The 10,091-nt window shown below is 40.3% G+C and overlaps 1 protein-coding gene across 1 annotated transcript; it reads left to right on the forward strand.

Annotated features, from left to right (window-relative positions):
* Nucleotides 1-236: 236 nt before the first annotated feature.
* On the forward strand, nucleotides 237-9,688 carry copb1 (COPI coat complex subunit beta 1). Its single transcript, XM_035151274.2, has 22 exons — nucleotides 237-392; nucleotides 2,866-3,018; nucleotides 3,416-3,645; nucleotides 4,048-4,217; nucleotides 4,309-4,423; nucleotides 4,540-4,632; nucleotides 4,748-4,885; nucleotides 5,045-5,164; nucleotides 5,454-5,561; nucleotides 5,667-5,813; nucleotides 5,926-6,071; nucleotides 6,286-6,382; nucleotides 6,485-6,645; nucleotides 6,756-6,876; nucleotides 6,961-7,188; nucleotides 7,473-7,652; nucleotides 7,802-7,946; nucleotides 8,059-8,178; nucleotides 8,299-8,444; nucleotides 8,676-8,765; nucleotides 9,019-9,174; nucleotides 9,411-9,688. Exons 2-22 carry the CDS (start codon nucleotides 2,928-2,930, stop codon nucleotides 9,468-9,470), a joined length of 2,862 nt encoding a protein of 953 aa, XP_035007165.1. The 5' UTR covers nucleotides 237-392; nucleotides 2,866-2,927; the 3' UTR covers nucleotides 9,471-9,688.
* The last annotated feature ends 403 nt before the right edge of the window (nucleotides 9,689-10,091 follow it).

Raw genomic sequence — 10,091 nt, forward strand, 5'->3', positions numbered from 1 at the left:
CTTTACTTCTTTTTATACCTTTTTCTAGTTTTATGCTTTTATCCCAAGTCTTTGTTTTATTGCTAACGTGTTCTTTTGGATCCATCTTATTTCAGGTCTTTGATTTTATTGTAAAGTTTGAGCTGCATTTTATTTATGAAAGGTGCTGTGTAAATAAAATGGGTTGTTATTATTATTATACAGGTTATTTTATCATGTGCGTTGGGTGTCGTTCCTCCGGCGATTGTTCCTCGCCGCGCACCGTAGCAGTGATGTGGCTCAGTAAGTAATCTTCCACGTCACTAGGAAGTGTTGGACAGGCAGCTCGCCGAGAGGAGCTCACACTTTACAGATGTAAATATCCAAACCCGGACACTGAAGGCCACTCCGCAGGATACAGGTCGCGCTCTTAGGTGGGTTGTGTATCCTAGTATTCATCTACACTCGTTGTTTCCTGAGCCGTATCAACTGTTCTAACCACAGCTAGCTAACGTTATCTGTCCTCCATTTCAGTGCTAGCCTGGACAGAAGCTAACATGGAGTTAGCCACTGTTAGCAAGCTAGCATCTCATCATATCTCTTAATCTTGTTTAACCTAACGTTTGAATGGTGGACAGACGAACTGGGCTTTGAGTTGTATTGAGGTTTTCGCTGTACAGGTGTTGTTGCGAATTCAGGTGACGCCATTAACGCGTTGTCGTTCACAGTAGCTGCTCTGTTGTCCGGTGGTTTTAACGCTGCGTGTCACTATTTACTCACCTGATAAAATAACCCAACATTCAATTTTTAAACCTACGTTGCGTTTGGTGTCACAGTGACAACATGTTACCTTGATGGCAGCAGCTCAGTTTTCACGATCAGAAGCAACAGAAAATGCAGATGACGTGTAAACATAACCGCCAGTCTGTATTAAAGTAAAACTAGTATTGCTACTACACTGAAAATACTCCAGTCAAAGTATTTCTGAAGCCAAATCACGTATTAGCAGAAAGATGTACTTGCAGTATCAAAAGTGAAAGGACTTACACGATTTATCAGTTTTCATAACACTTATTTGTATCATTTATTAAACATTTAATGAACGGATCACTTTAACAAATGTAGTTATTACAATTGATTAATGATAATAATATAATAAGCTCAAATGTTATACACTGTTGTCGTTGGGTACTGTTTTTCACCATGCATTTTAAATATTTCTCCAGGGTAAAAGTATGCAGTATAGTGTCGTGGAAATACCTAAATAAGTCCAATGTGCACTTAAGGACACTACATTAAAATGTACTTACTTACTTTCCACCACTATCTCTTAATATAAACACATAATGAATCTATTCAAATATGATCAAGCGCCTCGTTTTTTACTGTGACACATTATACTCTTTCCTCAGGTAAGAGAATTATGTATTGGACCTGCATCTTATTGTAAGATTCAGGTTGACTTTTGTGCCACCAAATCTCTTTTAGAAACATGTTGCACGTCCTCGAGCATCACACAGACCTGTACAGAGTTCATCTACTTTATCATCAGGTTGTATTCATTGTATTACTGTTGTGGTAGTCACAGTTATTACAATAGATATATGCTGAGGTTCCAGCAGGTGCCAGACGCCATTTCAAAAATATATTGATATTAACATCTTTAATTCAGAGAGACTTCATCCGACTTCAGTCCAACTATCATCCAGGTTGTTTTGTGCTAACAGTGTAGCAGAAAAGGCATCAAGTAATCTGATATAACATGAGCCTTTTAGTTGTTGATCGTATTCACAAGTTTTCATAAAACCAAAATACTTTAAAAACAGGGGTTCCAGTGGCATTAAAACTACATTACTTTAACAGCCTTATTTGGTTAGAGTGTAAGTTTGTTTACACTCCAGTGCGTGAGAAGCATATTTAGTTTAAATGGATGGGTTGACAAATTGTCAAATCTGTCTCAAACAAGGTGCCCCTATGGCAATTTGAAGCGTTTTTTATTGGTGTAGTCATCAAAAGCGTACTTTATTTACCTGAAGTTAAAATGAGTTTGGCAAATCAAGTGAGTTTCAGTCTTAAGTACAAAGTTCTCTTGTGATGTTGTTGTCTCCTCTGCTGGAGAGAGGAGAGACACAAAGAGGACATTCTTTACTTAACAGAATTAGTAAACACTCTTGAGTTGACTCAGACTACTGAAGTGTCATCAGTATCGTATTAGTTAAACAAAAAATCCAGCTTTATTTTCAGACATGAGTGTTTCATGCAAACATTTAAGATGATATCCCAAACAGCACATAACTGTTTTTTAAAGTTTTACCATTTGCATTTAGTCCGACGTATATAATACAATATAAGCACTAGCAAGTATTTGTGTCATTGGGCATGTCTGCCCTGTGGAAGCTGAGAATTACCAGGTAACACAGGAAAAACCACATCTGTAGTGAGTCTGCAGAGCTGCGCAGCCAGTCAGTCCCAGCTAAGATGTATGAAAGATGTGGACTGTGTTTTATTGAAAGCTTATTATCATTATTAACAGCCATGGCAGCCAGCCTGGTATGTATTATTTCCTCCTGGTGTATGTGTGCAGGCAGGTGTATGCATCATCGTAAGTCACTTACTGTTGTCATCCACAGAGCTGGTTTTCAGTACTTTTGCAGATGTTTATGTGTCTCTGAGTCCGATTTTGTCACCACACTAGTGTCACAACCACACAGAATAAATGCATAAAACTTAACACAGGTGTACTTGAGTTAAAAAATTAAGCTATTAAGGAAACCTGCATGTTTTTATTGTGATTAATGCACTTGATGGTGTACACTGGATGTATCTCTTTGCTGCATTTATGTTGGTGCTTCTGAGTAAACATTTGTTCCACCATTTCTTAAATCTCCTTTTTTCTGTTTCTCATAGGTAATATCCTGTAAAGAACATTCACTGGGATTATCCCTAGCAAATACAAGCCCAGCAGCAAGATGACAGCTGCAGAGAACGTTTGTTACACTCTGATCAATGTCGCATCCGACTCCGAGCCGCCTTCGGAGGTCAGCCTCAAAGCGGATCTAGGTAACTATTTTTAATGCAAAGCTATGTTCAACAGATTTTTTATAAGCTTCAATAAAGCATGCAGAGGGGAGATACTCATTTCTAAAACATCTCGCTCCGCCTCAGTATCATGGAGGTGGGTGGAATTTGATGTGACGTGCTCATAGCAGGAATCTTAAAAGAATCCAAAACAAAACATCTCTTTTATTAAACAGTAGAAAATAGTTTCAGTGAAAACTGTTGACTGTGAGGTCTGTGTTTAGAAAAGCTGTAGCCAGTTTTGCTTTTACATGACATTAAAAATGATTGATTGCTAATCAAAAATACAACTCCCCTCTGTTCTAATCTGTAAAAACTATAATGCATGCTTAAGGCTGAGCTGACCCTGTTCCTCATAATAATAGTTATCTCTCTACAGAAAAGGGGGAGATCAAGGCAAAGACTGAAGCCCTGAAGAAGGTCATCATCATGATCTTGAATGGTGAGAAGTTGCCAGGGCTTCTGATGACCATCATCCGCTTCGTGCTGCCACTTCAGGACCACACTATTAAGAAGCTGCTGCTGGTTTTCTGGGAGATTGTCCCCAAAACAACTCCAGACGGCAAACTGCTTCAGGAGATGATCCTGGTCTGTGACGCCTACAGAAAGGTAAGATAACTAATAGTTGTGATCAACTGAAATGAGTGATCAACTCTAACTATACATCTGTATATTTAAAATACGCTGATCTCTTCTTTATAATAATAAAGTTATAATGATAATAATATTCTTTTTTGTGTGGCATTTCTCTTCGAAAAGTTAAAAACGTGCTTCACAAAAGGATGAAAATAACTATATAAAGTTAAGAGTGAATTCAAAAGTGTTTCAAGAAGGGATGTAAAAGTTCAGGGGCCCAGATAAGGCTCCCAATAAACCTCATCTGATTTATGGTCCAAAAGCTGAATTCCGTGTTTCCTTTATCTAGAATGTAATAATAGTATAACTGCTGAAATATTTACTTGGCTATTTTGGCACAGCAATCATCGTGTGAAATCTTTTTTGCAATTTCAGGACTTGCAGCATCCCAATGAGTTTATTCGCGGCTCCACTCTGCGCTTCCTTTGCAAGCTGAAGGAGTCTGAGCTGCTTGAGCCTCTGATGCCGGCGATCCGGGCCTGTCTGGAGCACCGTCACAGCTACGTGCGCCGCAATGCTGTCCTGGCTATTTACACCATTTACAGGTACAGACAGCTCAGTCACCTTTTCTACAAGGTATCTTGTACTTCATGTATTAGCGAACTACAACCAACTGATGATATTCATTTGTTTTAGGAATTTTGAACATCTCATCCCTGATGCCCCAGAGCTGATCCATGATTTTCTAGTTAATGAGAAAGATGCCAGCTGCAAGAGAAACGCTTTCATGATGCTGATTCATGCAGATCAGGTCTGTAGCACATTTTCCTTTTCTCACTATTTCTACTATTTTGTGTCACCAGACCCACAATGTGTATTTCAGAGGCCTTCCTTAAATTATGTTACTCTCATATTCACATTTTACAGGACAGAGCTCTGGATTACCTCAGCACATGTATTGACCAAGTGCACACTTTTGGTGACATTCTCCAGCTGGTCATTGTGGAGCTGATTTACAAAGTGAGTCAAGGCCTTTATTAGTCTAATTGAAATTCTTTAGTCCAACAGTGTACTATTAGAAGAAGAATAGCTGTTTTATTGTCTGAACTCCTGCTGTTTTTGTTCTGTCTGTTAGGTTTGCCATGCTAACCCCTCTGAGCGTGCCCGGTTCATCCGCTGCATCTACAACCTGTTGCAGTCTTCCAGCCCGGCTGTGAAGTATGAGGCTGCTGGCACTCTTGTAACCCTCTCCAGTGCTCCCACAGCCGTTAAGGTACATCATCAAGTCCATAGTATTGTGCAGGTCATAGACTGTAGTACTGATATTGTACTGCGTTTGACTGTAGTACTGATATTGTACTGCGTTTGACACAATAGTAGGAATGCTTTTGGTTAAGTACAGTCTCTGACACATTCTTTTGATGGACTCCAGGCTGCTGCCCAGTGCTACATTGATTTGATTATCAAGGAGAGCGACAACAATGTGAAGCTGATTGTCCTCGACCGCCTGATTGAACTGAAGGAGCATCCCACTCACGAGCGTGTACTCCAGGTACTATGAATATTTAGAATTATGGCTGTGTTTAGTGTTGCTGCTAAACTTTTCTGCCTGATTAACCGCAAAGACCATTCCCCTTGATATCAAGAAAAATTCTTATTCCTGAGAACATCAACCAAGATATAAGCCCTACTGAAAACTAATATCCATTAAATGAACTTAAACACAATCAGATGTACGAGAAAATATATAGAATTTATTTAAGAAGTACCAGTTGTCTGCACCTACAGTGTATCACCTCTGTTGACTTACGTTGGTTGTGACCGATGTTTCTTTTGTCCAGGACCTTGTGATGGACATCCTGCGTGTTCTCAGCACTCCTGACCTGGAAGTCAGAAAGAAGACATTGCAGCTGGCACTGGACCTTGTTTCTTCACGCAATGTAGAAGAGGTCAGCGGCATGCACAGTGCATCCAGTTCACAGTTCATGTCCTAGAATATACACAGAGAAAAAAGGAAATCCAAGCAAATGTCATGACATTTCTATGTTTTCCAGTTGGTGATTGTTTTGAAGAAAGAAGTGATCAAGACGAACAACGTGACGGAACATGAAGACACTGATAAGTACAGGCAGCTGTTGGTGCGCACTCTTCACTCTTGCAGTGTGCGTTTCCCGGATATGGCGGCCAATGTGATACCTGTGGTGAGCTTCCCATTATTTATTCACATTGAAAAGAGGCTGTGAGGTGTTTGAGATACCCAAATGTTGGTTTTCGATATCTATTGACTTTTCTGTGTGTTGATTTGATTTACAGCTGATGGAATTTTTAAGCGACACCAATGAGGCAGCTGCTGCTGATGTACTGGAGTTTGTACGGGAGGCAATTCAGAGATTTGACAGCTTGAGACCCCTCATCATCGAGAAGATGCTGGAAGTCTTTCACGCCATCAGAACTGTCAAGTAAGCCTTTATGAGCACATGCAGGGGTATACTATCCAAAGCCTCTGTTAATATTTAAACAGTTCCATTATTCGAGAAATGGAAATGGTTATGGTCATTTAAGTCTGATGTCGTAATAGATTATTGTCACATTTGTCAACTGTTTAATAAATTTGTCTGAGTTTTGTCATTCGTATGTATGTGTGTGACATTTATCACCACTTTGGTATTTCAGGATTTACAGGGGAGCGCTGTGGATCTTGGGAGAATACTGCAGCACCAAAGAAGACATCCAGAGTGTGATGACAGAAATACGCAGGTCCTTAGGAGAGGTATGTTTGTCCATTGTTGTCATGTAACAAAAGGTGACCAGTCAGTTCCAACTTCATTAGAATTGTAACAAATATCTGATATCTGTGTCTGAACTTGGACAGATCCCAATTGTAGAGAATGAGATAAAGAAAGAGACGGGAGAGGTGAAGACAGAGGATGAAGTGAGTGCAGCTCCAGCCCAGAAGCTGGTGACAGAGATGGGCACCTATGTGACACAGAGTGCCCTCAGCTCCTCCAGGCCTTCGAAGAAAGAGGAAGACAGGTAAACATTACACATTGTGGAGGAGTATCATAAATAGACCAACATATTCTATTGACTAAATGGAGTTAAAGCATCCAGCTCAGTAAACAACACTGATTTGTTTTTTCCAGACCGCCACTCAGAGGCTTCCTGATGGACGGAGACTTCTATGTGGCAGCTTCCCTGGCCACCACACTAACCAAAGTGGCCTTGCGCTATGTTATTATTGTCCAAGACAAAAAGAAACATAATGTAAGATGTCCCCTCTTCACATTCACAATTATTTACTCAAGTGCCACATTCCTCTAACCTCTGCTCTCATGCCGTCCCCCGTAGTCATTTGTTGCAGAGGCCATGCTGATCATGGTCACTGTGCTGCACCTGGGCAAGTCTTCTCTGCCCAAGAAGCCAATTACCGACGATGATGTGGACCGCATCTCGCTGTGCCTGAAGGTCCTTTCAGAGTGCTCACCACTTATGAATGACATTTTCAACAAGGAGTGCCGCAAATCCCTGTCACACATGCTGACTGTCAGACTGGAGGAAGAGAAGCTGTCACAGAAGGTAATGACTTAGTGGCTTGAATTCAAGATATAACATCCTGACAATCGAGCACAGTTGAAACATTATCACGATTTATTATCACTATTCATTATTTTATAAGCCAGGAAACTTAAGTTCAAAAGACCTTAAAGACCCTACAATCCAGAATTAATAAAGGAGAGCCCTGGTTTCTCTCGACATGAGTTTTGTCGCTGCATTTTGTGTTAATTCTGTCGTTGGGTTAATTAATGGTGACTTAAATTATCCTGCTAAAACTGACCCTGTGTTTCTTTTTCTAACCACAGAAGGAGTCTGAGAAACGTAATGTCACAGTGCAGGCAGACGACCCCATCTCCTTCATGCAGCTCACCGCCAAAAACGAGATGACTTCTAAGGAGGACCAGTTCCAACTGAGTCTGCTGGCTGCCATGGGCAACACTCAGAGGAAGGAGGCTGCTGATCCCCTGGCTTCAAAACTTAACAAGGTGCAGCACCAGCTCTGCACAAATCTCAGTATACAAGACAGCTGGATCGTACTTGTGCACTGCTGAGAAACTCTTCAACAGTAATCATTTGCATTTAGTTTTGTTACTATAATTAAATATGAAATGTCATTCGTTTTTCTCCAATCTAGGTGACTCAGTTGACGGGCTTCTCAGACCCAGTGTATGCTGAAGCCTATGTGCACGTCAACCAGTATGACATTGTGTTGGACGTGCTGGTGGTCAACCAAACCAGCGACACTCTCCAGAATTGCACCCTTGAGTTGGCAACTTTAGGTTAGTCTTGTTTAGTTTCTGCTGCAGTGGAGAAATGTACTGGTTCTCTTCTGTAATGCTGATTGGAGACAGAAGCATCTGCATCACTAAGTTGTGTTTTATCTTTCCATAGGTGATCTCAAGTTGGTTGAGAAACCCTCACCTCTAACTCTGGCTCCCCATGATTTTGCGAACATCAAGGCCAATGTCAAAGTGGCTTCTACTGAGAACGGAATTATATTCGGCAACATTGGTGAGAGACACATTTTGTGCTTGCTAAGGATCATCATTCAACTTTTTTTTTAATGTTTTTTTGCTTTGTGTAACCAGAGCTTTTTTTCTTATTCTAATATATATGATTCTATCTGTGCAGTCTATGATGTGTCGGGAGCTGCTAGCGACAGAAACTGCGTCGTCCTTAGTGACATCCACATTGACATCATGGACTACATCCAGCCTGCCTCCTGCACTGATGCAGAGTTCAGACAGATGTGGGCAGAGTTTGAATGGGAAAACAAGGTACGGTTTACTCATTTCATCTCTACTCTAATAACTGGCTTTACAAAAATTGCTGTTTGACAACGTGACTCCAGCATGTTATTAGGTCTGTTCTGTAGTTTTCTCAATTTCCATTTTTATGGGAAAACCTTGTTTTACTTTGGGGGGGGGAAAAAAATCAATATTCAACAATATTTATGGAAAGTAAAAAAACATTGATGATGGTCTATGATTGATCTTTGTTTGTTGTAGGTGACAGTGAACACCAATATTACTGATCTGAATGAATACCTGCAGCATATCCTCAGATCCACCAACATGAAGTGTCTGACTCCTGAGAAGGTTGGTGTGAGATCTTACATTTACCAAAGCAACGATGGCAAACTATGTTTTTAAGCTGGTTGAACTTATGAAAATACATAATGCCAGCAATTAATACATTTTGGGCAGGTTCCTGTTGGAAAAATATCACATGTGGCCTTTGTAGTGGTCCAATTAAAACGGTCATCATCAAGGCTATCATATCAGCTGAATGAATGCAAGGCCTGTGTTGTGATAATAAAAGTCATTCTTTTCTTTTTGTCTTTCTAACCAGGCGCTTTCTGGCTTCTGTGGCTTCATGGCTGCCAACCTTTATGCTCGTTCTATCTTTGGAGAAGATGCGCTGGCTAATGTCAGCATCGAGAAGCCAATCCACCTGGGGCCTGATGCACCTGTCAACGGACACATACGCATTAGAGCCAAAAGCCAGGTGGGTCACAGCTGCTGCACTGCAAAATAAAGGCTTGGTTGAATTGATTTGCTCTCAACTTAAGCATTGCGACCAGTTTGTCTTACGAAAGGATAACAATTTAAAGTGTTGCCTCTTTCAAAGAATAGGGCTTAAATTATAAGGAAAGTTGATATATGAAATAACCTGTTAGATGTGATATTACCAGTATATATCCAATCTGTTGAAATATAAATCCCCCCGCCTTTCTTCCACAGGGGATGGCCTTGAGCCTCGGAGACAAGATCAACCTCTCCCAAAAAAAGACCAACGTCTGAGACGACTCTGATCCAGCTGATCCCTCTGACTTTGTAAAAGTCACCCTCTGTTCTCTTGTATCGCTTGTTTTACAGCCTCTTCATCACAGAAAATTCAGAACTCTATATGATCACTTGCTTCCGTGCTGTCATTATTTTTTTTACATCACCTCCGTCTAAAAACATCTCGGTAATGTCCCTGTCCTGTCTGTTTTCAATAAACATATATATTAAAATTATGACAACTGGTTTTATGCTTTATTCATTGAGTCATAGCTTTTAATGTTGTTTTGGGCAATTATTTCATATGATTTCAGTTTTGAAATATAGAAATGTATGTCTCTAAATTAAGTGAAAGAGGGGGCCTTGATTATTATCTTGATTTTTCCTTTCTAGTACTTTGCATCTAAGTTGACTCAGCAGAAATGCTGTCTATCCCCACAAAATGTTCAATCATTAAATAACTTTTTGAAGGCTGGGGTTTGGATGAAACACGATGATGCTTTGAACAGCTCCTCCCTGGGAGCTTTCTCTTGGAAAGTTGTGCTGTACATGTGGCCTGGTGTTAGATGTTAGTAAGGGATTTCAAACAAATTTGTTAATGTTTCCTAAAGGCGGTTGAGTTTCAAGTCAGTGGATCCT

Source organism: Hippoglossus stenolepis, chromosome 1 (assembly GCF_022539355.2).
Source record: "Hippoglossus stenolepis isolate QCI-W04-F060 chromosome 1, HSTE1.2, whole genome shotgun sequence".
In the NCBI taxonomy this organism is placed as follows: domain Eukaryota; kingdom Metazoa; phylum Chordata; class Actinopteri; order Pleuronectiformes; family Pleuronectidae; genus Hippoglossus; species Hippoglossus stenolepis.